The following is a 27,211-nucleotide window of genomic DNA, read 5'->3' on the forward strand; positions in this document are numbered from 1 at the left end:
GGTAACACAAACAACTAAAGACATGAATTTCGTCATAGAATGGGGAGACTCGAACAGAAGATGATGAGGTGTATAGCTCCATCGCGGTTTGCATGGCCGGATGCTGAGAAGGAGAGTGGCGGTGGTAAGAGCATCGGGCCAAAACCGGGCGGGCAAGTGTGCATGGAAAAGCAGGGCACAAACACTGTCATTGAGGGTGCGAAGAACACGTTCGACACGACCGTTTTGTTGGGAGGTGTATGGACATGTAAGGCGGAAAACAGTGCCTTGAGTGGAGAGAAGATGTCGAATGGCGAGATTATCAAATTCTTTTCCGTTATCCGTTTGAAGGTGAGCAATGGTGCGATGAAAGTAGGTGTGGACGTAAGCATAAAAGGAGTGGAGGGTGGAGGCGACATCGGATTTACGGCCAAGCGGAAAAGTCCAAGTGAAGTGAGAAAAATCATCTAAAATCACAAGATAATATGATAAGCCCGAATTACTAGGCACTGGAGATGTCCAAATATCACAATGAATAATATCAAAAGTAAAAGTAGCTATTGATGTAGATGAAGGAAATAGCAAGCGAACGTGTTTTCCTACGCGGCAAGCATGACATGTATGAGCCGCCGATTTATTACATGAAAAAGAAAAGGTGCTCAAAATTTTGTGAAGAGGTTCGGCATCGGGATGACCAAGTCGAGCGTGCCAAAGCGAGACATCGGCATGAAGAGCAACCAGGCCGCCACTCGTCATAGGACCACATGGGTAGAGATCATCGGGGGAATCACATCGGTGCAGAACCCTCCGGGAGCGAGCATCCTTGACAGAGAAACCAAGAGCGTCAAACTCAACAGTGACAGGTTTTTCACGAGTAAGAGTTTTAACAGAGCATAGGTTTTTGATTAAGGACGGTGCAACAAGCACATTATTGAGAGTAAGAGACGAAGAGGGAAACGGAAGAGAGGATGAACCGTGATGAGTGATGGGAAGAGAGGAGCCATCACCCACCACGATGCGAGAGTTGAAGGGATAGGGGGAGGCATGGGAGAAGATACCGGGGTTGGAGGTCATGTGAGTAGCGGCGCCGGTGTCCATGTACCAATCGCCGCCTCCGTTGTAGGTGCTCGGTGATGGTGCAACATGATGGGCGGAGAGGAGGGTCGGGTCGTAGACCGGAGGGGCGCCACCATATGCGCCGTAGCTTGAGGGACCGCCGTAGGGCGAGGAGTCACTGTAGGCTGCGGCGCTGCCGTATGCCACGGGAGCCGGCACGGTCAACAACTCCTGATGAGAAGACGGCCGTGGCCCAAGGATGCCCGGAGCGGGAGGACGGGGAACGGGCATGGAGTAAGCATGCACAACGCCCGTCCGGGGATTGTACCCCGAGAGCCACAGCGGAGGAGGAGCGGCCGCGGTTGCCACGAGAGGGTGCTGCGCCGTGTTGGCGTTGCGGCCCCGACCCCCGCGGCCCTTCTGCTTGCGGCCACCAGCGGGTGCGGGCACGGGTGGCGGGGTCGAAGGAGGCGCGCGCAGTGCTGGAAGAGTTGGCGGAGCATCGTGTCGAGCGGCGAGGCCGACGTGGAGGGCGGCGTGGGTCGCCTGACGGGCGGTGTGACGGAGACGCTTCTCCTCCATGCGAAGGTATGTGACCGCCTTCGCGTACGTCGGCGTGACGAGGGAGAGGTTGGCGGCGGACTGGCTAAGGTCGGGGTGGAGGTTGTGGAGGAGGTTGGTGAGGAGGACGGAGTCGTCGATGGTCATACCAACGTCGCGCAGCTCGTCGGCAAGGACCTTCTGCCGCGTGCAGTACTCATGGATTGAAAGATCGTTTTGCTGCATAGTGAAGAACTCCCCTTGAAGAAAGACGTGGCGTTGGAGTTGATTGTCGAGGAAGAGATCACACAGGCGCGTCCACATAGCATACGCCGACGGCTCGCAGGCGTTCACTGTGTTGAAGATGCCGCCGGAGATGGTGAGGAAGAGCCACTTGATGATGCAGGCGTCCACAGCAAGCCACTCGTCGTCGTCCTTCATGTCGCGGAAGTCGACGCTCCCGTCAACATGCACGATGAGACGGTAAGAGCAGAACGGAAGTGCGAAGTAGGTGCGCCATGCGTTGTAGGATGACGAGTCGAGGTCGAGGATGACGTGTACGTGGTCTTTGATGTGAAGCTCGTTGAGGCAGTCGAAGATGAACATGGCACCGGCAAAAGAACCGGCATCGGATGCGTCGGCCTTGGCCATGGTGGCGTCGGGTGGTTAGGGTTTGGGTGGTGTTGGAGGGAGGAAAGATTCGGCGGCGGCTACAGGAGAAAGATGGTAGCGGCGGCAGCTTTAGGGTTTTGGGGAGAAGATGGCAGCGGTAGTGAGAAGAAGGGAAGCGGCGGCGGCGGCTACGGGAGAGGTGGCAGCGGCGGCAGCGGCTTGAGAGGTTTGGGGAAGAGTTAGGCGGCGGCGGTAGGGTTTGGAGTTGGCGGCAGCGGCGGCGATAGGAAGGTGCGGCGGCTGCGGGGTGCGGAAGCGAGAGAAGATCGCGGTAAAACTGATACCATGTAAAGAGATTATTTGGTGCAACTCAATTGTATTTTAGGGAGTCGGTCACAATATATACACAGGATGTCTTACCTGATAAGAAAACTAATCCTATCATATCTCTAGGAGTCAACTATACAAGGTTAGAGAAGATAGGAAAAGCAATACAAATATGTCACGTTCAACATAGATGTATGTGCTTGTATTCCACATCCCTTTACTATATATTTGCCACATAGGCTATGGACTAAAAGCTAAGTTTATCCTCTGAATAATGATACATTTTCACTGTTGCTTGGTTCTTCATAAATGTTGTGATAATATACTCGATGTTTAAAAAATGAACACGATCACAGTTTGTGAGCAAAGAGCTAATGTCACTATTTTGTCATAATATGTCAGCATAACAAACCATCTACTTCTTATCCATTCGACCAAACAAAAAAACAGGATATCCTCTCTATCTCTAATCATTACAATCAAGCAAGAAAAACCCCGACCAGTCTGATGGGGGCCAATCCCTCCATGTCCACAAGATGCATACTAAAGAATCTTTTGGATATGGATAGTATGGCGTGAGCACCTGATCCTTCTTGTGTATCTCGGACTGGACACTTTGTCGTGGTAGCTGAAAAAGAGCTATAGCTCTGAGTTATTTACCGTGGGAGCCTCAGAGCCAGCACCTTGAAACAAGGCTTGTAATGCCTCTATGCATGTGAATGATGGTTGTTGGACTAGCATTCTCTCACACATTTATATTTTTTAGAAGAAACTATTATATATATAATGGCCCAAAAGTAAAGCAGGGACACGAGCACACCATGGTAGATGTTCATGGTCGTGCCACATGTTTAAGCCGCAACATTGCTGGCCATAAATCTACTAGGAACTGCGGGTCAGTGGAACGCTAGAGTCGCTAGTCTTATCTACAGACCGATTCAATTGAAGAGACCACCTATTCGCAGTTGTAGGCGGCAACTATCCAATGTTTATCTTTTGCGGGGCTTCCGGAAGGGTCACTTTCTTGGCATGCAGGCATGGCAAATGATGCGCCCAGCCGCTGCCACGTGTCGCCCGCTGAGCGATCTCTATGATTTTGGGTTTTTTGCGTGTTTTCGTGTTTCTCTAGCTTTTCGGTTTTGATTGAAGCACAAATATGCTTCTCAGAATAAAGTGCTTTCATGAGAGGCAAAATTTTGCTTTGCATCGAAGCACATATTTGCTTGACGTCTTTATTTTTCTAAAACAATATAAAGTTGTTGGACTTTGTTTACGTTCCTAAAACAATATAAAACCCCACTAATAGAAAGAGGGTCATTTGTCCCGGTTGATAAGGGCCTTTTGTCCCGGTTTTTGAACCGGGACTAAAGGGTCGTTACTAATGCCCTAGCCCTTTAATTCCGGTTCTTACACGAACCGGGACAGATGGGCCTCCACGTGGCCGGAGCGCCGAGCCCAGGCAGGAGGCACCAACCGGGACCAATAGGTACGCACGCGTCAGCATTTCAGGGGCTGGGGTTTTTATTTTTTTAAGGAGGGGGGGGTTGGGGGTTTTGGGGGTTAATTTAGGTGTTTCATATATTGTGTTAGCTAGCTAATTAATAGAGAGAAGTGTCCTCTCTTATGTCCGTGCTTGGTCGACACTATATATACGTATAGAGAGGACTAGACACGCTAGCTAGTAAGCAAATGAAGGAAACAGAAGATCGTCATGAACATATGCATACAGAGAGAAGTGATATCGACCACCACTCCTTCTCCGAGAGATTGGTCAAACAACAAGTTCTCGTATATCTATCCGACACTACCGGCTACATATATACAATAATGATCTCTTACTATATAATCTCCTAATTATATATGAACACATGGTCCACATAGTATTCTTCGTCTTCAGCGATCACGTGGTCAAGGAAGAATGCCGCTAATTCCTCTTGAATTGCTCGCATACGATCTGGTGGTAGGAGTTCATTCCGCATCCGAAATATCTAATTTGAACGAGGGGGTCAATACATATATATATATATATATATATATATATATGAATAAATAAAACTCAACACATATGATGGTAATAAAATAAAATTGTGAATATTATTGCTTACGCACTTCATATTGTTCGTCAGAGTACCCCCGTTCACAGGTCGTGTGGCGGATGGACTCGCAAACGTAGTATCTATAGAAATCATTCCCTTGTTCCTGCCACAACCACTTTACAAGAAATAGAGGTCAATCAAACTGATAAGCAAGCATGCCAAATGGTATTGATGAAACTAGCGCTTAAATCACTAGGAGATGCGCGAAACATGTTACTATAGTACTTACTTTCGGGTGTCTAAATTGCAGCTTCTTCGGCAGTCCCGAAGCTTTTTTGGTGAATTTTCTCCAAACCCTGCCAGACAAAGAAAACAATTACTTGATATCAGGAATGAACAAAGTTGCTGATATGGTGGATAATGATCGATTTAACTTACTTCTCGAGCATTTGAGTCATGTCCACATTGTCCTGGGGATCTTTTCGTCTCGAGTCTAAGACGGTTACTAGTCCTTGCTCAAGCTTAATCTCTAGGAGAATATAGTGGAACCTGCGCACACATGCATAACTCATCAATTACATTACTATAACCTGGACTAATAAGGGAAACCGAATGTGCACAAGACAGTAACACTCACTTGAAGTTGTAAGGAAAGAGTATTATATCTTTGTTTTCATTTATTACCAACGATCGTAGCAAGTTTTCCTCTGTATCTTCGGCATGATATTTAACCTCAGTTGCATCTATGAGATTTGTGTTAATGAACCCAATATCACCAATTTGTCTTTTCTTCAATTCGGCGATTTTCAATCTGCATAATATAGTGAGGATAATTATAAATACATGCAATGAAAGAGTTGACCTATATAGAGAGACATAATGACAGAAGTAGTACTACGTACAAACAGTAGCAAGTGACCGTTGCTTTATCGAGGGCCTTTCGATTGAAAAACTGGAAGAACTCCTCAAATGGAACATTCAACAGTTCAATTCCAACGAGGTCATGCTCCTCTCTAACTCTCAGCGTCAAAGTATTCCTCACCCCAGACTATCTGCAGGTTTTCATGTACCAATCATGGAATCTTCGCATCATCGTTGTTAGAGATCTTTCATCTTTGACGAGAGGCTTCCCGTACTCGTATTTGTGTTCCTATACCTCCAAAAAATCATAATGTACATTGTCGGGCATGTAATATCCAAGATTGCTATAACCGGGCACCATCCTCGGATCATTAGCGACGATGTCGCTAGACACCTTGAGCGGGGGGCACGATTGGTTTGCTTGCTCGCCGAGCTGGGCAATTTTTTTCCAGCTCGTCGTTCTTTTATCCTTTGATCACTGACAGTACTTCCCGACCGCTCCGCTTCGACAAATGTCTTTGCAATAATGCGCTCATAGTTGCCTTTCGGCGGAGACTTTGGTGGTTTTGTCAGGGCAGCCAGAGTGCGCTTCGCTTTCACCGGATCTACCTTCTCCTCCGGAGGTGGATGTTTCTTTGCTTTCACCCCTTGAAAGAAGTTCGTCACTTCGGCTCGCACGATCTTCACGTTCTCCTCCGGGGTCCTCTCGTACGGTAACTTCTCTGGAGTCTTCAGAGAAGGATCGAATCTGTATTGCCTCCCGCCTCTGGCTGTACTGCTAGACGCCGGCAGAGCAGACGGAGCGGCTGCGGCTGTCTTCTTTCCTTGCTTACGAGGCGGAGGAGAAGGACTACGACGCGCCAGAGCAGCCGGAGCAGCGGCGGGTCTCTTCCGCCCTTGCTGACGAGGCGGAGAAGGAGGAGGCTGGCTGCTCGGGTGCGCCGGCGTAGGCAGAGAAGGAGGCGGAGTGCCGCCACGCGCTAGAGAAGGAGGCTGAGTGCCCTGATCACTCGCCGGAGGAGGAGGATGAGGAGGAGGAGGCGGAGTTCCCTGACTTGCCGGAGGAGGAGGAGGAGGCGGAGGCGTCCAGTTTGGAAGGTTGATGAGCTCCTTCCGCCATAGGTATGGAGTCTTCAGAGCAGAACCCAGCCGAGTCTCCCCTTCACCGGTAGGGTGGTCAAGCTCGAGCTCCTCAAATCCCTCCGTTATTTCGTCCACCATCACTGAGGGAGTCCTAGATTAGGGGGTGTCCGGACAGCCAGACTATATCCTTTGGCCGGACTATTGGACTGTGAAGATACAAGATCGAAGACTCCGTCCCGTGTCCGGAAGGGACTTTCCTTGGCGTGGAAGGCAAGCTTGGCGATACGGATATGTAGATCTCCTACCATTGTAACCGACTCTATGTAACCCTAACCCCATCCGGTGTCTATATAAACCGGAGGTTTTTAGTCTGTAGGACAACATAGACATCAACAATCATACCATAGGCTAGCTTCTAGGGTTTAGCTTCTTCGATCTCGTGGCAGATCTACTCTTGTACTACCCATATCATCAATATTAATCAAGCAGGACGTAGGGTTTTACCTACATCGAGAGGGCCCGAACCTGGGTAAAACTTCATGTCCCTTGCCTCCTATTACCATCCGGCCTAGACGCACAGTTCGGGACCCCCTACCCGAGATCTGCCGGTTTTAACACCGACATTGGTGCTTTCATTGAGAGTTCCTCTGTGTTGTCGCCGTCAGGACGGATGCCTCGCCCCGTCTTTAAAGACGGCACCGTTGCTAAGGGAGCTTTGGCTGTCGGCCAAACCCTCCGGCTAGGTGGTTTTCTTATGACCGCCCGTTCGGCTTCTGCGCCGACGATGACCTCTCGAGCCATCGAAAACAATCTTTATGTCAGCTCGGAACTCGCCGAGCAGTTAGATCCAATGGAGCTCTCCTTCCTAAACGAGCTCTTGGATCGCTTCGCCGCCCTGGGAGTCGCCACGGATTACGACCAGATTGGGTCTAAACCCGATCTGAGAGAGATTAACTCTCCCCAAGTCACCCATCACGTTGCCGTGGTAGAGGGACAGTGCGGCGACCCTTCATCTATCTTAAAGACTCGCTACGTCCGGATTCCCGATCCCTCCAAGACGGATACCCGCGGAGGGGAGGATATCACTCAAGACCTGAATTTAGAGTCAGGCGACGGGCTGGATTCATTGCACAACATCTAGGAATCCAAATTTTCGAGTTCGGAAATTCCTCGGCCTCTGAGCCTTAGATCGGGTGAGGCCTCGGATTTAATTCCACCCACCCACCCCAACATAAGCGATCTATCCAAAATCAGGCAAGAACCCGATGAAACAGTACATCATTACTGGGCGAGATTCCTCCTGGTTAAGAACAGGCTAAGGGACTGCCGCGAGGAAGACGCAATCTCAACCTTCTGCAATAATTGCACGGACAAGGGAATACTCAACGCCATAAGTCGCCGTGATATTACACGCTTCGCTGACTTGGCGTCCATTGTACAAAAATACTGTGCGATGGAAAGCGCCTGGAAAACCGAAATAAAATTTTGGGACAATCCGGCCCTGAATACAAACCGAGTCTGAAATAAATGGGTGCATCATCACCAGTCACCCGGATCAAGCACTAAAAAGCAAAAACCCTCTATAGGGCATGGAACCGTACTGGAAGGATGGCTTAATGGACCCTGTAAATTTCATAGTACAGAGGACGCCACACCAAGTCACAGCCTTAGAGCATGTTGGATACTCCGGCTAGTGGCCAAAATTGGCGAAAATCTCCTAATTCCGGAGGCCACAGAAAGCCACCCCAGAGACACCAATACGGTATTAACAGTCTTCGAGACTTTCGCATCAAATATTATGTGAAAAAGGACACTCCGCAGCCTTGCCGAAGTCTACCAAGTAGCAACAATAAACCCATGGAGTGACACGGCTATTACCTTTAACGCCAGTGATGAACCTAAATCCCGAACAGCCCGAGCACCAGCCGCATTGGTCCTTAGTCCAATAGTGGATGGCTTTCGTCTTACCAAGGTACTCATGGACGGCGGCAGCGGATTGAACCTCATTTATGAGGAGACCCTTCAAAAAATGGAAATAGACTGGAACCGCATTAAGCGAAGCAGCACAACCTTTAGAGGAATAATCCCCAGTCGGGAAGCACGCTGTACAGGAAAAATCACACTAGATGTGGTGTTTGGCACGCCGGATAATTATAGGTCCGAAGAGGTCACGTTCCAGGTGGCTCCGTTCAGCAGCGGTTATCACGCTCTGCTAGGGAGGGAAGCGTTTACGGTCTTCCAAGCAATACCCCATTACGGGTACATGAAGCTCAAGATGCCCGGGCCTAACGGGATCATCACTCTTGCTAGTGATCCAGGCATAGCACTCCGCGCCGAAAACAAGACAGCCGCACTGGCCCTCGAGGCACTATTCGAAGCCCTAGCAGCTGAGGAGCTAACTGCGCTGCGCTCTACGGTGAATAGGGACGATGTGGTACTCGAAAAAAGATCCAAGTCCACCTCCTTTAAACCGGTGGACGAAATAGTCAAATTCCAAGTCCATCCAACGGATCCCAATAAAACAGCTTCCATCGGGGCACAGTTAAACCCTGATGTCGATGCCGCATTGCGAGAGTTCCTACGAGAGAACTGGGACATTTTCGCCTGGCACCCTTCAGACATGCCAGGAATCCCACGTAGGCTGGCCAAGCACAGCTTAAATATCCAAGCAGGATTCAAACCTGTCAAACAGGCTCTTCGGTGTTTTTCCGAACCTAAGAGACAGGCCATGGGAGAGGAGCTAGCAAAGCTATTGGAGGCCGGATTCATCAGAGATATAAAACATCCGGACTGGCTAGCCAACCTGGTGATGGTACCGAAGAAGGACAAATCCTGGCGCCTGTGTGTTGATTTTAAAGACCTTAACAAGGCTTGTCCAAAGGATCCCTTCCCCCTCCCCCGCATCGATCAAATTATCGACGCTACCACAGTACACGATTCGTTGTGTTTCCTCGACGCATATTCTGGCTACCATCAAATTAAGATGGCAGAACCATACCAAGCCGCAACGACATTTATCACACCATACGGGCCATTCTGCTTCAACACAATGCCCTTCGGGCTCAAAAACGCCGGCGCAACATATCAGCGCATGATTCAGACATGTCTGGCAAGCCAGATCGGCAAAACAGTGGAGGCATATGTAGACGATGTGGTCGTCAAAACAAGACATGTTGAATCTCTAGTAGACGACTTGAGGCTCACATTTGATAACCTCCGAACATACGACATCAAGCTCAACCCGGAAAAATGCGTTTTCGACGTTCCAGCCGGAAAGTTCTTGGGCTTCATAGTATCCGGTAGAGGAATTGAAGCAAATCCAGCCAAGATCCGAGCTCTATCGCAACTGGATATCCCAAAGGACCTCAAACAAATACAAAAGTTAACCGGATGCGTGGCGGCTCTAAGCCGCTTTATCTCCCGCTTGGAAGAAAAGGCCCTACCCCTTTACCGCCTCCTTCGGCGCACCGAACACTTCAAATGGACGGATGCAGCCACGGACGGACTCAACGAAATAAAAGCCATACTGGCAACAAACCCAGTCCTGGCCGTGCCAAACATTGGCGAACCAATGCTATTATACATTGCAGCAACACATCAGGTTGTAAGCGCAGTACTCGTCGTCGAACGAGAACCGGACGGACACAAATTCCCCCTTCAAAAGGCGGTCTACTACGTGTCCACTGTCCTCATTCCCTGCAAATCATGGTACCCGCATTATCAAAAGATCACGTACGCGGTATTCATGGCATCCCAGAAGCTACGACACTACTTTCAAGAGTGTTCAATAACAGTAGCCTCGGAAGTACCACTTAACGATATTATAAACAATCGTGACGCAACGGGCCGGATTGCAAAATGGGCCATTGAGCTCCTCCCGGTCGACATAACTTATAAGCCTCGACGAGCCATCAAATCGCAAGTCTTGGCCGACTTCGTCGCAGAATGGACGGAGGCCGAACTCCCTAAAGAATACGGCACATATTCAAATTGGATCATGCATTTCGACGGCTCCAAGATGTTGGCCGGACTGGGGGCTGGCGTCGTTTTGACGTCCCCCATAGGAGACACAGTTCAATACGTACTACAGATTATGTACACGGACTCCAACAATGCAGCCGAATATGAGGCCCTTTTACATGGTCTCCGGATGGCAGTATCCATGGGCATCCAACGCCTAGAGGTGCGCGGGGACTCGAACCTCGCAATATCCCAAATAAATGGAGACTTCGATGCCAAGGATCCAAAAATGGCAGCTTATCGCAACGTCGTCCTAAAAATGTCAGCTCGGTTCGAGGGGCTCGAATTTCACCATATAGCCCGGGAAAATAATCAGGCGGCAGATGTCCTGGCACGCATCGGCGCAAAGCGCGATGTAGTCCCCCCCAACATCTTCTTGGAAAGGCTGTTCAAGCCATCTGTAGTATGGGAAGGGGAGCCGAACAATAACAGCCCGGACCCAACCGCACTGCCCGACACCGAACATTCTAACACAATCGGAGGCTCTGCCAATGAAATAACACCCTCAGCCCACATAATAATGGCCGTCATCGCCCCATGGACAGAACCATTCCTCGCCTACCTTACTAGGCAGGAACTCCCCGAGGACCAAAATGAGGCACGCTGCATAGTGCGGCGATCTAAAGCCTACAGAGTCCACGAGGGAGAGCTTTATAAGAAAAGCACTACCGGAGTCCTTCAAAGGTGCATCTCCGAAGAGGAGGGGCGGAACCTCCTGGCTGAAATTCATGCCGGACTCGGCGGTCATCACGCTGCAGCCCGGTCCCTTGTAAGCAAGGCTTTCCATACAGGCTTTTATTGGCCGACGGCCCGGGCAGACGCTCAGGACTTAGTCCAACGATGCACCGGTTGCTAGCTCTTTGCAAACCAAAGCCATATGCCACCCACCGCCCTCCAAACTATCCCCATCACTTGGCCCTTCGCGGTCTGGGGGCTTGACATGGTTGGACCCCTTAAAGGCGGAACCCACAAGCAAAAATACTTACTGGTCATGGTGGATAAGTTCACCAAATGGATAGAAGCCAAGCCTGTTAAGACGGCCGAATCCGTACCGGTGATAGACCTTATATCCGGGGTTGTACACCGTTACGGCGTCCCCCACAGCATCATCACTGATAACGGCACGAACTTCACGGCCGACGAGGTAAAACTCTGGTGTAAAAACATGGGCATCAAGCTCGATTATGCTTCCGTCTATCACCCACAAACTAACGGCCAGGTCGAACGTGCAAATGGTCTTATCATGAGCGGCATCAAACCCAGATTAGTGCGGTCACTCAAGGAATCTAACACGCACTGGGTAGAGGAGCTTGACTCCGTACTCTGGGGGCTGCGGACCATGCCGAATCGCACCACCGGATACACACCATTCTTTATGGTGTACGGCGCAGAGGCAGTTTTGCCTTGCGACATAATTCATGACTCACCTCGAGTGCGCATGTACGAAGAAAGAGAAGCCGAACTCGATCGGTAGGACAGCTTGGACGCATTGGAGGAGCGAGACGTGGCAAAAGCCCGTTCCGCATTCTATCAACAGCAGGCTCGAAGATACCAAAGCAGAGAAGTACGGGCAAAAAATTACAACGTTGGAGAATTAGTTCTACGACTACCGAACAAGAAAAAGGACAAACTCAAGCCCAAGTGGGAGGGTCCCTTCATAATTGACCAAGTACTGACTGGTGGAGCGTACCGCCTGCGGATGCATCGGATAACCGACTCGAGCCAAACCCATGGAACGCAGCACGTCTCTGAAGATTCTATGCCTAGCACCGGACTCTGTGTTCGTCTCCTTCCTTTGTCCATTTTTTATATATTTTCTGTCTTACATTTCTCTCTCTCTCTCTCTCTCTCTCGTTTATAGCCTCTAAAGGCTCATAAAGTGATGCTATCCGCGCTCATTAAACCTGGGGGCTTCTTTAAACAGAAACTTATTCATACGGGCTTCATGTCCAACACATGTGTCACACTTCCGCATGTACCTTTTATTCACCATTATATGCATCGATATGACTTAAGTTTTGGCCAAGCTGGGTTGCCTGGGTCCTGTGCTTACCCCTACGTTCCCGATTGTTCGGCTAGGTGGTAAAGGGAGCACCTCTGCGATTGTTACTGCCGGGTCAGCCGGACGTGTACCTCAGACTGGGTGAAGCCGAAAGCTAGCGTTCTTAAGGAAATATTCGGTCGGTGAACTAAAGATGATCTTTTTTTATTTTTATCTATACGCCCCCAGATGTTTTTCCTGCGTTTCTTTTCGCAGCATGGACATGCACCTTAGGGCATGCCTCCCAGGGAAAGGAACCCCTAACGGAACTATTCTCCCTAGAAGATGTTTCTTACTAACCATGTAATATAACATAACTAGTCAGGCACTTGTCTGTTCAAGCCCTAATGACCCCTACGCGTGGTCTCCATGCATTCCTCGGTTCCTATATAACCGCGTGGGAATTCGGACACACTCCGGACCGTCAGGCCCCGAGGCTGAAGTGAAAAGGTTGGCCATGACAAATGATCTACAATCCGGCTAGAAGGCATTATAAATGTCAATTAAATTACATAGTCATTTTGACTGGTTGTATTCCTCTTCAATACCATCCAACATGCTGTCTAATTTACAGTCCTACTGGGAATACTTTGCGGCCAACTCTACTTGGCCGTATACTAAGCTTACAAGGATCTCCTTCCCATCGGGCCCTACAGGACCGACCTCGGCCATGTGGTTGGGGTCAGCCTTTGCGTACCGTGTCTTCACCATGGCCCAGGCCTCCCTAGCGCCTTGACGGCAGGCTGATATCTTCCACAATCGGAAGCTCCGCTGTGCTCCCTTTAGCTTCTCCGCAAGCTCTCCAAGACCTTCGGGCATGGAGACGGATGGCCACAGGGCCTGGGCGATGCCTTGCATCGCCTGCCGAACTCGATCGAGCAGTTGCGAGAGCTCGGGAAGAAGGTCACCTGTAGAACCGGGCATCTCCTCTGCAGGACGACCTGTTAGCACACCTACAGACATTGCTCTGTTAGTCGACTTCCCCGCCGAACTTTCTTTCAAAGGTTCGTTCAAGCACTTACTAAATATGCCACGCCGAAGCCGCTGATTGTCCTTCACGGAGTCTGACAGCGGGGCACGAACATCTTTCAGCTCGACGCCCAGCTTGGTGTTGGCATCTTGGAGATCGTTCTTCTCCCGCCTCACCTTTGTCAGCACCTTCTCACCAGCCTTTAGCTGGCGTAGGAGGTGTTGCCTTTCCGGATTCAATCCGGCGCCATCTGCAATTTCATTTGTCAGATTCGCACCAAAGCCGTGCTTCGCAAAATACTTATCTTTCGAAGTGTATATTACCAGAGGGGGTCTCCTTGGGCTCCCCTGCCGCGGCTAGTGCGGCCTCAAGTTGGGCTTTGCACTCTTCCAGCTCCTTGGACAGTAGGGAATCCTTTTCCATAAGAACCGGCATCACAAATGATCCTTAAATCAGTTATTCAAGTCTCGGGGGCTACTGGTATATATATATAATTACCAGAATTTTCTTACCCGTATGTCTTTTACATACTGCTCCGTGGCTCTGGCTAGACCATTTTGAGCGGCACGGAGATAGGCATCTCCCGAGTTGAAGGCATCTAACGCCCCTTGGGAGAAACAAGCGTCGCGAACAATTGCTCGGCGACGCCTGTGGTTCATGGCACTCTCCACCTCAGAGTTGTTGGCAGACAAACCGTCCACATCCTCCGTCGGAGGAGCGTCTAGCGCGCGCCTTGCGTTCGCCTCCGCCTGCTGACCAGGCTTTGGAGCCTGGCTGGTGGAGGCGCGATTGGCAGCCTCTCCGAATGTAGTCCGGCGAGGTCTCTTTGTCCTGAAAAGAGCGCGAGTGTCAATATGCCTCGAAGGTATAACACCTGGGATAAGGGGGCGCGCCATACCTTTGCGCTGACGCCTCGGTCCGGACTGCACTTCTTTTCTGCCCGCGGGGCCCTACGGCCCCTTGTTGGCTTGTCGCCGCAGGTTCGGCCTTCCGCCTTAAATACCTCCCCTACAAAGTTCGGTTGCAATCAAGAAACTGAACACGAGTGGGCGGACACCTATTTGGGGTACTGGGACTTCAATCTCAGGTACCTGGGGGGTCAGGATTAGCCCTGGGTAATCGGCCGTAATGACCACCAAGGCGTTGTCCTTGCTCAATTGATGGAACACTCCATCAATCAGCTCCATAGATATGTCCGGATCCTCTTGGGAAGCCGGGTCGAGGGACCGTCCTGGGTCCTCGGGTTATGGAGGAGGGCTGCTTATTTCCTTAACAGCCCGGCGCAGTTCCTGCGTTGAAGTCGTCAGACTGAATATTTAACAAAGGGAATACAAAACGGATGGACAAGTAAATACGGCCGCTTACCCAGCTTGGGGGATTGTGCATGGAGAATCCACCCTGAGGGTTGACGCGGAGAAATTCCTCCTCTTATCCCTTATACAAAGTGGACAAGATATTTAGTAGAGCGGCAGTTGAATCTGGCCCCTTACGGCCGTAGTAGGTGGCGTCGTCCTCCCCGTTGAAGTCCCACATGAGGTGGCTTCTATACTGAAGCGGCTGCACACCCGCATAATGCATTCGGCCATAACCCCGATCATGGTTAGTCCGGAATGGGCTATCAATCTTATTCGTCCCATCAGGTAAATGATGTCCCTGTCACCTCCCCTCTGAGGGCTCCGTGGGCGCCAGCTTAGGCACTTCTTTAAGGGAGCACTGTTGAATTCAGGGAGGCCAATCCGGACAGGATCCGGCAGCGGGACGTCTTCTATATAAAACCACTCCGAGGGCCAGTCTTCGGACGCCTTCTTTGGGGTTCCGGACAGATATCCGGTCCCGGCGATGCGCCACACTTCGGCTCCACCCACTTGATACATTGACCCCTTCTTGGAACGGGGCACGAGGCAAAATAGCTCCTTCCATAGTCCGAAATGAGCTTCGACACCCAAGAACAACTCGCAGAGGGCTACAAAGCCCGCGATGTGCAGTACTGAGGCGGGCATGAGATTATGTAGCTGGAGGACGTAGAACTCCAGCAACCCTCGGAGAAATGGATGGATTGGAAATCCGAGCCCCCTTATTAAGTAAGGGACGAGGCACACCCGCTCTCCTTTGGAGGGATTAGGGGCATTCTCTGCTTGCTCTCCGCCGTTGTAGACGGCAAGACCGGCTCGAACCGGGACCATATAGGCCGGGGGGGAGAAATCCCTTGGTCTGGAGTGTCACTAGCTCGCTATGCGGGATGGAGCATCTCTCCCAATATCCAGGCTTAGGGCTGGAAGGGCGAGGGGAGGAGTTGCGACGGCTGGCCATGGTGGAATGGACCTTTGTCGGATGCGCTCTGATGAACACTCGCGGAGGGGAGAAGGTGTGGATTGGATCTAAATCCTCGTCCCCTTAAACAGGGCAGCTCATTTACGCGGCTAGGGGTGTGAATGTAAAAACACTCAGACTTTTCATATTCGTTTGACACGTGTGAAGCAGCCATCATTGGGCGTAGAAGCCAAGGAGCACAACATCTACAAGAAACCGGACTTTATTCAAACAGGTACACGGAATTTGGAGGAGAACCCGCCTTGCAATGCCGAAGGCAATCTGCGCGCCGGACTCATCGTCATTGAAGCCTGGTTCGGGGGCTACTGAGGGAGTCCTGGATTAGGGGGTGTCCGGACAGCCGGACTATATCCTTTGGCTGAACTGTTGGACTGTGAAGATACAAGATTGAAGACTCCGTCCCGTGTCCGGAAGGGACTTTCCTTGGCGTGGAAGGCAAGCTTGGTGATACGGATATGTAGATCTCCTACCATTGTAACCGACTCTATGTAACCCTAACCCCATCTGGTGTCTATATAAACCGGAGGGTTTTAGTCCGTAGGACAACATAGACATCAACAATCATACCAGAGGCTAGCTTCTAGGGTTTAGCTTCTTCGATCTCGTGGTAGATCTACTCTTGTACTACCCATATCATCAATATTAATCAAGCAGGACGTAGGGTTTTACCTCCATCGAGAGGGCCCGAACCTGGGTAAAACTTCGTGTCCCTTGCCTCCTGTTACCATCCGGCCTAGACGCATAGTTCGGGACCCCCTACCCGAGATCCGCCGGTTTTGACACCGACAATCACCCTAGCATATCCTTCTGGAATCGGCTGGCAGTGAAAAGTTGCACCAGGTTCAGGAGGTGCAACAGAGCCAACAACCGCCTTGACTTTCATTTTCATCCATTGCGTCATAAGGTGGCAATTTTAAGACTCCATGATTAAGTCCACGGGGTAGCTAGCAGGAGCCGTGAAGACAGGCTCCAGCTGCTGTTGCTCGGTGGAAGCCACGCTGCTTCTCCGCTGAGATGGCGGGGTAGCTTCGGGGGAAGCTTCGGCGGGTCGCTTGTTGCGATCTGCTTCTCGTTGCTCTATCGCGTGTACCCTTGCGTGCAACACCTGAATTTGGATCTGCTCCACTTTCTTCCTCCTCTCCTGGCATTTGTAACCGCTGCGTCTAGAAACCCAGCCCTCCATGGAACGGAGCCTGGCGTGCCTCGTGTCCGTCCAGGGTGCTCAGGATTCCCGAGGGCCATTGTGAGCTCGTCGTTCTCTCTATCTGGAACGAACGTCCCTTGCGGCGCTGCATCGATATAGTGCTGAAGCCTCTTGACTGGTATTCTCATTTGCTCGTCCGTCCAAACGCACTTCCCTGATACAGGGTCCAAGGTTTCGCCAGCCCTGAAGAACCAAGTCCGGCAACGACCTGGCCAGTTCATTGTCCATAGTTCGATCCCTTTATCAAGCAGATCATTCTAAGCCTTGGCCCACTTAGGCCGGGCTTTGAGGTAGCCACCTGATCCCGTGCGATGGTGAAGCTTCTTCTTCGCATCATTTTTCTTGGTTGTCGCCGACATCTTCTTACACTTTTCCGATGTCTTGTGGGCCACAAATACGGGCCAGTGATCTCTGATCTTCTCATATTTGCCGATGAATTCTGGTGTCTCTTCTTTGTCGACAAATGTTTTCAGCTCATTCTTCCACCTCCTGAATAGGTCTGCCATCTTCTTAAGAGCATGAGACTTTATTAATTGCTCTTTAATTGGCTTCTCCGGATCCTCCTCTGGCGGTAGTGTGAAATTTGCCTTCAACTCAGTTCAAAGATCATCTTTCTGCATATCATTGACATAAGACACCTTAGGGTCTTCGTTCTTAGGCTTATACCATTGGTGGATGCTGATCGGGATCTTGTCCCTAACAAGAACCCCGCACTGAGCAGCAAATGCTTCCTTTGTCCGGATGGGTTCAATCGGTTGGCCGTCGCGTGCGATTGCTGTGATCTCAAACCTTTCATCCGAGCGCAACTTTTTCTTCGGGCCTCGTCTCTTTACCGAAGTTGTGCTCGATTCGGAGGGCTAGAGAAAATAAGAAAGATGAGAGTTAATTAATATGTGTACATACCAAAACAATGAATGCATCAATTAGCTAGTCAGCACAGGCTTAACTAATATATTTACCTGGCCAGACTCTGTTCGGTCACCGGAGCCGTCACCACGGGCTCCTTCTTGCACCAGCATTGGGCCACCGGAGCCATCATAATCATGTCTTTCCTCCTCCATTATTTGATCACCGTAGCCTGCTTCTTCACCCTGTTCTTCCAAACCATCATTGTCGTTAAGATACGACAAGACATTACCTCCGGCTAAGATTATGTCCCCCAACACCTCTTCTGCTTCCTCGTCTCGTCCGTGCTCCATTGTTTCTGCAAATATTACAACATGACAATTATTACACAAACATGACAGCATGTGGATATATTAGTGGCAAACGTAGACCTAGCTTATTTTGGGTTTGGGGTGGCCTCGACAACGCTTCAAGGGTAGGTGTGCGGCGGGAGGGGGTAGGAGACCGACATTGTTTTTTCTAGGGTTTGGGTGTCCTCGAGATTTTTGGTCGAGCGAGAGGGTCGGGGGTGCTCCCGTGATATAAGTTATCATTGTCAAAGTTATCCCGGAGGGGGTGATATCGACAATGACGACATACATACATGGGAAAATAATGTTATCGGGGAGGGGGGTAGGTCGAACCCCCCCCCCTCATGTCGAAGCCCACCTTTAGTACCGGTTGGTGCCACCAACCGGGAACAAAGGCCTTGCGCTGCCCGTGGCCAAAAGTTTAGTCCCACCTCGCTAGTTGAGAGGGGCTCGGAGTGGTTTAGAAGCCCCACTACGGCTGCCCTCTCGAGCTCCTCTCAAATGCAGGCTTACGGGCCTAATCTCACACTATGCTGTCTGTGGGCTTACTGGGCCTTCTGCGGGCCTGAATTCTGGCCCAGGTTGGGTTTCTAGTCGTATTCAGGTCGTGGTGGCCCAATAGGTGGCAGTTTTTTAGTTTTTTCCAGTTTTTTGGTTTTTTTGCATTATTTGTTTTCTTTTGTTTTTTTGCTTTATTTTTTAATTCTTTTTGCTTTTACATCAGAAAAATTATAAACTTTCTGTTAGTGCCATTAGTTTTTAAATTTGAATAGTTAAAATTTGAATTCTTTGAAATTTGTGTGAATCACAAGTTTGTGATTAACTTTACTATAAAAATAGTTTTTTTTCCATTTTTTGTGTGAACCGGGACCAATAGCCCACGTGGCTGCCCTCTTGAGTGTTCTTGGTGAGAACATAGTTGACAAAGAGCGAACCGGGATTAATGGTATTACGAGGGCCGAACCATACGACATTAAAGCATTTCAAATGAACTCTGAAAAAGTTGAAAGTTGGCATGGTATCATAATTTCACCCACATAGCATGTGCATGTACAAAACGGACAAATGGTATCATACTCGTCTGTTACAAAGTTGGCATGGTATCATCATAATAGTTGCGGGAGAAAGTCTTCACTTTTTCTTCGCTTGTGTCATTTGCTTATTGCGCCGTAACCATGGATAATCTTCATCGTTTATTAGGATGCTTGGGTCAACCTTGACTTTGAAGTGAGGAATTTCATGAAACTTTTCATAATCTTCAGACATGTCTGTCTTGCCCTCCACTCCCACGATGACCCTTTTTCCTGAAAGAACTATGTGGCGCTTTGACTCATCGTATGATGTATTCACTTCCTTATCTTTTTTTTCTCGGTTTGGTAGGCATGTCCTTCACATAGATAACCTGTGCCACATCATTGGCTAGGACAAACCGTTAGTCAGTGTACCCAAGATTTTCCAGATCCACTATTGTCATTCCGTACTGTGGGTCTACCTGTACCCCGCCTCCTAACAGATTGACCCATTTGCACTTAAACAAAGGGACCTTAAAATCATGTTCGTAGTCAGGTTCCCATATGTCCACTATGTAACCATAATAGGTGTCCTTTCCCCTCTCGGTTGCAGCATCAAAGCAGACACCGCTGTTTTGTTTGGTGCTCTTTTGATCTTGAGCGATCGTGTAAAATGTATTCCCATTTATCTCGTATCCTTTGTAAGGCAATATAGTCAAAGATGGTCCCCTGGACAACAAGTACAGCTCATCACAAATAGTGTTGTCACCTCTGAGACGTATTTCCAACCAACTGCTGAAAGTCCTGATGTGTTCACATGTAATACAGTCGTCGCACTGCTCCGGGTGTTTGGAGCGCAGACTGTTCTTGTGTTCATCGACATACGGGGACACCAAGGTAGAGTTCTGTAGAACTGTGTAGTGTGCTTGAGACCAAGAATATCCGTCCCTACATATTATTGAGTCCCCTCCAAGCGTGCCTTTTCCAGTCAGTCTCCCGTCATACCGCGATTTAGGGAGACCTATCTTCTCAAGGCCAGGAATGCAGTCAACACAAAACCCAATGACATCCTCTATTTGATGGCCCATGGAGATGCTTCCTTCTGGCCTAGCGCGGTTACGGACATATTTCTTTAGGATTCTCATGAATCTCTCAAAGGGGAACATATTGTGTAGAAATACGGGCCCCAGAATGACAATCTCGTCGACTAGATGAACTAGGACGTGCGTCATGATATTGAAGAGGGATGGTGGGAACACTAGCTCGAAACTGACAAGACATTGCGCCACATCACTCCTTAGCCTTGGTACGATTTCTGGACCGATCACCTAGCTTCACAATGGCTAATCGGATGTTTTCCGGTAGAAGCCCCCTCAATGCAACCGGAAGCAGTTGCGTCATAATCACGTGGTAGTCATGAGACTTTTGGTTCCGGAACTTTTTCTCTGGCATATTTATTATTCCCTTTATATTCGATGAGAAGCCAATCGGGACCTTCATACTGAGCAGGCATTCAAAGAAGATTTCTTTCTCTTCTTTCGTAAGAGCGTAGCTGGCAGGACCTTCATACTGCTTCGGAGGCATGCCGTCTTTTTCATGCAAACGTTGCAGGTCGTCCCGTGCCTCCGGTTTATCTTTTGTCTTCCCATACACGCCCAAGAAGCCTAGCAGGTTCACACAAATGTTCTTCGTCACGTGCATCACCTCGATTGAAGAGCGGACCTCTGGGTCTTTCCAGTAGGGTAGGTCCCAAAATATACATTTGTTCTTCCACATGAGTGCGTGTCCCTCAGCGTCATTCGGAACAGCTAGTCCGCCGAGACCCTTTCCAAAGATTAAGTGTAAATCATTGACCATAGCAAGTACGTGATCAACGGTACGCATGGCGGTCTTCTTCCGGTGATCTGCCTCGCCTTTGAAATGCTTGCCTTTCTTTCGACATTGATGGTTGGTCGGAAGAAATCGACGATGGCCCAAGTACACATTCTTCCTGCATTTTTCCAGGTATATACTTTCAGTTTCATCTAAACAGTGCGTGCATGCGTAGAGGATCAGTCATTAGGGCATGCATGTATCTTTCGCACCTCCAATCCTAGAGGGCATACGACCTTTTTGTTCCGTTTGTACTGTCGGGCAATTCGTCATCCTTTGGAAGCTTCTTCTTCAATATTTTCAGTAGCTTCTCAAATCCTTTGTCAGACACATCATTCTCTACCTTCCACTGCAGCAATTTCAGTACGGTACCGAGCTTTGTGTTGCCATATTCGCAATTGGGGTACAACCCTTTTTTGTGATCCTCTAACATGCGATCGAACTTCAGCTTCTCCTTTTGACATTCGCATTGCGTCCATGCATCGACAATGACCAGGCGGAGATCATCATCATCGGGCACATCGTCTGGTTCCTCTTGATCTTCACCAGCTTCCCTCGTTGCAGCATCATTGGGCACATCGTCTGGTTCCTCTTGATCTTCAGCAGCTTCCCCCATTGCAGCATCACCGTATTCAGGGGGCACATAGTTGTCATCGTCCTCTTCTTCTTCGCCGTCTTCCATCATAACCCCGATTTCTCCATGCCTCGTCCAAACATTATAGTGTGGGATGGAACCCTTGTAAAGCAGGTGGGTGTGAAGGATTTTTTGGTCAGAGTAAAACTTCGTATTCCCACAATTAGGGCATGGACAACACATAAAACCATTCTACTTGTTTGCCTCAGCCACTTCGAGAAAATCATGCACGCCCTTAATATACTCGGAGGTGTGTTTGTCACCGTACATCCATTGTCGGTTCATCTGCGTGCATTATATATAATTAAGTGTGTCAAAAACCATTACAGAACATCATGAATAGATAATTAAGTGACCAAATTAATAGAAGATCATCATCACATTAAAACCAAAGTACATACATAGTTCTCATCTAACAACATATAGCTCTCCAGAGCATCTAATTAATTAAACCATACATTGAATCTATGTAAAACATTTCAATGCGAAAACAAATGCGATCATAATCGCAACCAAGGTAACAATTTATCCAACGGCATAATGATACCAAGCCTCGGTATGAATGGCATATTTTCTAATCTTTCTAATCTTCAAGCGCATTGCATCCATCTTGATCTTGTGATCATCGACGACATCCGCAACATGCAACTCCAATATCATCTTCTCCTCCTCAATTTTTTTTATTTTTTCCTTCAAGTAATTGTTTTTTTCTTCAACTAAATTTAACCTCTCGACAATAGGGTCGGTTGGAATTTCCGGTTCAACTACCTCCTACATAAATAAAATCTATGTCACGTTGGTCGGCATAATTGTCATAAACAATAAATGAACCAAATAGTTATAAAAAGATAATATATACCACATCCGAATCATAGACAGAACGAGCGGGCCGACGGGGGCGGATACCAAAACCATCGCACTATATAATAACAAGCAATAAAATAGTAAGAAAATTAGACAAGTATCTATCTAAAGTAAGAATTTTTTTCTTTCAGAAAGAAGATAAGAACAAGAGGCTCACCACGGTGGTGCCGGCGACGAGATCGGCGCGGGCGATCGACGGCGGTGAAGACGGGAATGGGATGTGACGGGCCGCTAAACCTAGACAAATCTCGAGGAAAATGGAGTTTTGAGGTCGAGCTTCGAGAGGAGAAAGCTTAACTAGTGTGGCTCGGGCATTTCATCGAACACCTCATGTGCATAGGAGGTGAGCTAGAGCACCACAAAGCCCTTCCCTCGCCGGCCAGAGAAAAACAGAGCATTGTAGTGCTCTGCTCGCGGGCGAGGGGTATATATAGACACCTCATTGGTCTCGGTTCGTGGCATGAATCGGGACTAAAGGGCAACATGTGGTCCCGGTTCAAGCCACCAACCGGGACCAATGGTGGTGGGCCAGGAGCGAGGCACATTGGTCCCGGTTCGTCCCACCAACCGGGACCAAAAGGTCCGGACGAACCGGGACCAATGGCCCACGTGGCCCGGCCGGCCCCCTGGGCTCACGAACCGGGACCAATGCCCCCATGGGTCCCGGTTCTGGACTGAACCGGGAGTAATGAGCTGACCCGCCTGAACCAAAGCCCTCTTTTCTACTAGTGCCCTACTTAAAGAAATTTAGGAAATGTTGAGTGTGAAAAAAGTTCATCATATCTATAAAAATGTGAAGTGTATTTTAAAAATATTCACCATATATAGGAATATTCATTGTATGTTTAAATATATTTCACCATATATTTTTAAAATGTTCACCATATAATAAAAACAGTTCATAATAAATGAGTCGCACAGACTGTTTACAGAGAAGGAATGACATCACGTTGAGTACGGGGTCTAAGAAAGCATCTGAGATAACATCTAATTAAGGCCGCCATGGTACGTAGCAAGAAGCGAGCTACTGGCCATACATCCGAACAAGACAGACGCACAAGGCAAGGATGGCAGCAATGAGGACGGCAAGAAGGCAAGCACAGCTGATGTGCAGCCATGCCTGGTCAATTAACAAAACAGGGGCAGAGGTTAAGATGGCGGCAAGGCCAATCAGCCTCAAACCGACGTTGTCAAGAGCTTTCCACACAGCAACGGGTGCTTGCGGCAAGAAAAGGGTCAAGTAGCCCAGCGCCAGGTTTACCACTGCGAGGTAGCCTCCCAACAGCACGACAACCGGCAGCCGCCATGGGAACCCGGCGGCCCTGATGGGGTTGTTAAACATCCTGTAGGCCGAACCTGCTGTGATGGCAATGAAAATAGACGGTATGCAAACAACCACTATCCACGCCATAGCACGGCTCACCCTGAACTTCTTGTTCCTCTCCCCAATCGTCATTGCTGAAGACGTCCCTGACATCGTCATTACCAATTGAATAGCACGGGTTACGGTCTTGTCCCCCTTCAGGTTGACTCTCTGACCAGTAGATGCTGATGGTTCCATGACTTCTTCCTTGGTTGGCACAAGACAACTGTTCGATGTATGATGTAATGTATCCTGAAAAAAAACATTGTTTGAAATATTGTATATACATGGAATCTCATTGATGCAAAAACTGCAAATTTGCTCTATATTTTTCGTAAAATAATACTATAGGACAGAGTATATAATCCTAAAGCTACAATACAACAATACATCACAACTAAACTACTGAAGTATGATGTAATGTATCCTAAAACTGTCTAATCCAATAGACTCCAACCTGTTCTCAGTTCCAAGTGTATCGCTGCTGAAACTAGTATCATTCTGATCAAAGTAAGCTTCATTCTGAACAGAAACCTAACCCACGTTTCTAAATCCTCCTATCCGAAGAAGCCGGTGCTCCATACCAGAACCCTAAGATAAACAGCAGCCACCCCATCCGTCATCGACGACGGTGTCACGGCTGTGCGTATAGCGCGGTAGGAGAGAAAAAGAAACTCTTTTTACCTAATCGACGCGACATGATCGGTGAGTTGCACAGGGAAGGAGAGCGAACGAGGAGACGCGAGCTTACCTCTGCTCAGCTCTGCTGGAAGAGCGTAGGGAGGAGGTGCATACCTTGATCTGTTTGGACTCCACCGCAGATCGGTGCAAAGCAAACTCGCGGCGTCCACGAGAGACGGAGGGTGTCGATCAGAGGTTGGAGGCGGCGGCTCTGCGGCCAAAGACTTGGGCTGGACGCCTTTTTAACAGGCAGAAGTATACATGGACTAACTTCAAAAAAAAAAAGTATACATGGACTTTCCCAGGACTTCCCGAATCTTCGATTGTGGCTGTCTTCTTTTTTTTTTTTTCAGTTTTGCTATAAGCACATCTTTTTTCAAAAAAGGACACTTTTATTACTTAAAAGGTTTAAGTATTACACCCGGCCTCTGCATAACTAAGATGCAGACGGCCAAACAAAGTCCTCTTGTATAAACGAAAAATAGAAGGCGTAATACAAAGAAACATGTAGAGTCCGTATAACGCCTAAAGCGGAGGTGGGCCAATCTTAAGATCATGTTGTCACTCATGTTGGGTAAAAGTATGCCTCGTCGTATCTTCCAATCGTATACACACCTCATTAAATAGGTCCCGATTCCCCACGCGTTGTAGAGAGGGCCATAAACGAAGAGTCCCGGTACATCTGTAGATAACCTGCATTAGAAAAATACTTTTATCGTTAAAAAACTTATCATTTCTACATAGCCAAAGTGACCAAATAACGGCAAGGGCTCCAACCCTAAGAAGAGTTCTAAACCCGTGACCAATCCCATGTAAAGTTGCCAAATACATTAGCAACACTACAAGGAGGATACAAGCCAGAAGCTATCTGGATGACTGACCATATAGACCGAGCCAATTTGCATTGGAAGAATATAAATGTTTTATTGTCTCATCATGATGAAAAAAAACACATTGCGGATTTCCATGCCAATTCCGCTTGATAAGATTATCTTTAGTAAGTATGACTCCACGACGAAGATACAATGCAAATATTTTATTCTTAAGAGGTATCTTCATCTTCTATTACACATCTAACTCCTATAGTATAATTATTTTTCATTGTTTTTCTTAACTCTAATGTATGGATTGTATCTATATCTATCTATCTATACCTACTATTAAAGGGAGGTGATATTCTTGGTTTCGTCCCATTTCGTTTGGTCCCGCTTCAATTAATTTCACGTACGCTATTTGATTTCGTTTCTTGCCATCTGTTTTGGCCCAATCAAGGAAGCCCACCTGACGGCGCACTGTAGCCCACGTCCGAAGAGCTGGCAAAAAATAAAAGAATCGATGGCAGGTTTCGATCTCTTAACCCTCCAACCGGTCACGCACAATTTTTCCAACTGACCCAGATAGAGATATGAGAGGATTCTTTTTCTCCCATTGCAACGCACGGGCATTTTTCCTAGTATGTATATGTGTACAGCAATCTAATATCATGGAACATATCTAAGTTCAAGTCCTCCCATCTCTATTCCCGTGCGGCGACGCTGGGGCGCACCTAAGTGCTCACACCCACCCATCGTCTGCCTTGAGCCCCCTATCACGCCTCCTCCCTCCATGCCGCTGCCTGGGACGTCGCCCGTCTGATGGGCGGTGGCAGCGCCCGCGCCGGCTTCTCCACTGACGCTGCTGCGAGGCTGCGGCGGCCGGTGAGTGCTTCGAGGGAACATCATGTGGTGGCGGTGACGGGCGGACTCGGTCAGGATCCTTGGGGCCACGTGAACCATCTCTCGTGTAGCTGCCCCAGTGCAACGCCGCGACCATGTGGACCTCTTGGGTGTATTGCTGCACCCGCAGCATGAGGACGCTGGGGCAGCAGCCCCGGGCATGAAAGCATCCTTTCTCTACTAGAGGTGGGCGGCGAGCTGTGGTGGATCTTGGGATCCCACGTCTTGCCATAATAATGGTGGTTTGGCCCTAGCACTCTTCTTCCGCCAAGTCGTCTTTCTTCTGGATGTCGACCTCTTGGATCTGGCCGCTAACGACTTCCGGTCTTCCCGTCAAAGATCTATACGGATTGGCGTATGTCGCACATGTATATCTAGATCAAAAAGGCTCCAGTCACACGTGCTCATATTATCGGCCAGGACGGCCTTAAAGGGCCCAGCGCCAAGCTTCGATTTCTTATTGGTGTCATGGGACATGTCTAAGTTAAGATTCCCAAGGCATTGATAGAGGTGGGGAATGTATTGGCGGCTGCGATTGGAGGTCTGGAAACTTTGGTGTAAGGGTGTATTGGATGCGATGAAGACTGTTTACCAGGTATTTGGTGCCTTGCAATAGCGGCCTCGGCAAGTGGGGGCGGCAGCACTGGTGGACTACAGTTTTGGTGGTGGTCCTCGAGTACTGCGTCTCGATTCCCACGGTGAAAACCCAAGGTCTAGCCTTTATTGGTTGCACCCTGCAATGGCTTGGTTGAAGGCATTGTTTTTGGGTGAACTTGGATTTTTTCCAGGGTGAAAACTCAAGATCTTCGTTCGGGA

General features: G+C 48.9%; 2 protein-coding genes across 2 annotated transcripts; both read right to left on the reverse strand.

Annotated features, from left to right (window-relative positions):
• Positions 1–766: 766 nt before the first annotated feature.
• Positions 767–2,226, reverse strand: LOC147982443 (uncharacterized). Its single transcript, XM_087516301.1, has 2 exons — positions 1,038–2,226; positions 767–801 (listed from the first exon to the last, which is right to left on the reverse strand). Exons 1-2 carry the CDS (start codon positions 2,224–2,226, stop codon positions 767–769), a joined length of 1,224 nt encoding a protein of 407 aa, XP_087372427.1.
• A 21,434-nt stretch (positions 2,227–23,660) lies between these two features.
• On the reverse strand, positions 23,661–24,197 carry LOC147982444 (uncharacterized). The gene has a single exon (XM_087517336.1). It carries the CDS (start codon positions 24,195–24,197, stop codon positions 23,661–23,663), a length of 537 nt encoding a protein of 178 aa, XP_087373462.1.
• Between the last annotated feature and the right edge of the window lie 3,014 nt (positions 24,198–27,211).

This window comes from Triticum urartu, chromosome 3A (genome assembly GCF_056163025.1).
Source record: "Triticum urartu cultivar PI428250 chromosome 3A, HENAU_Tu73, whole genome shotgun sequence".
In the NCBI taxonomy this organism is placed as follows: Eukaryota; Viridiplantae; Streptophyta; class Magnoliopsida; order Poales; family Poaceae; genus Triticum; species Triticum urartu.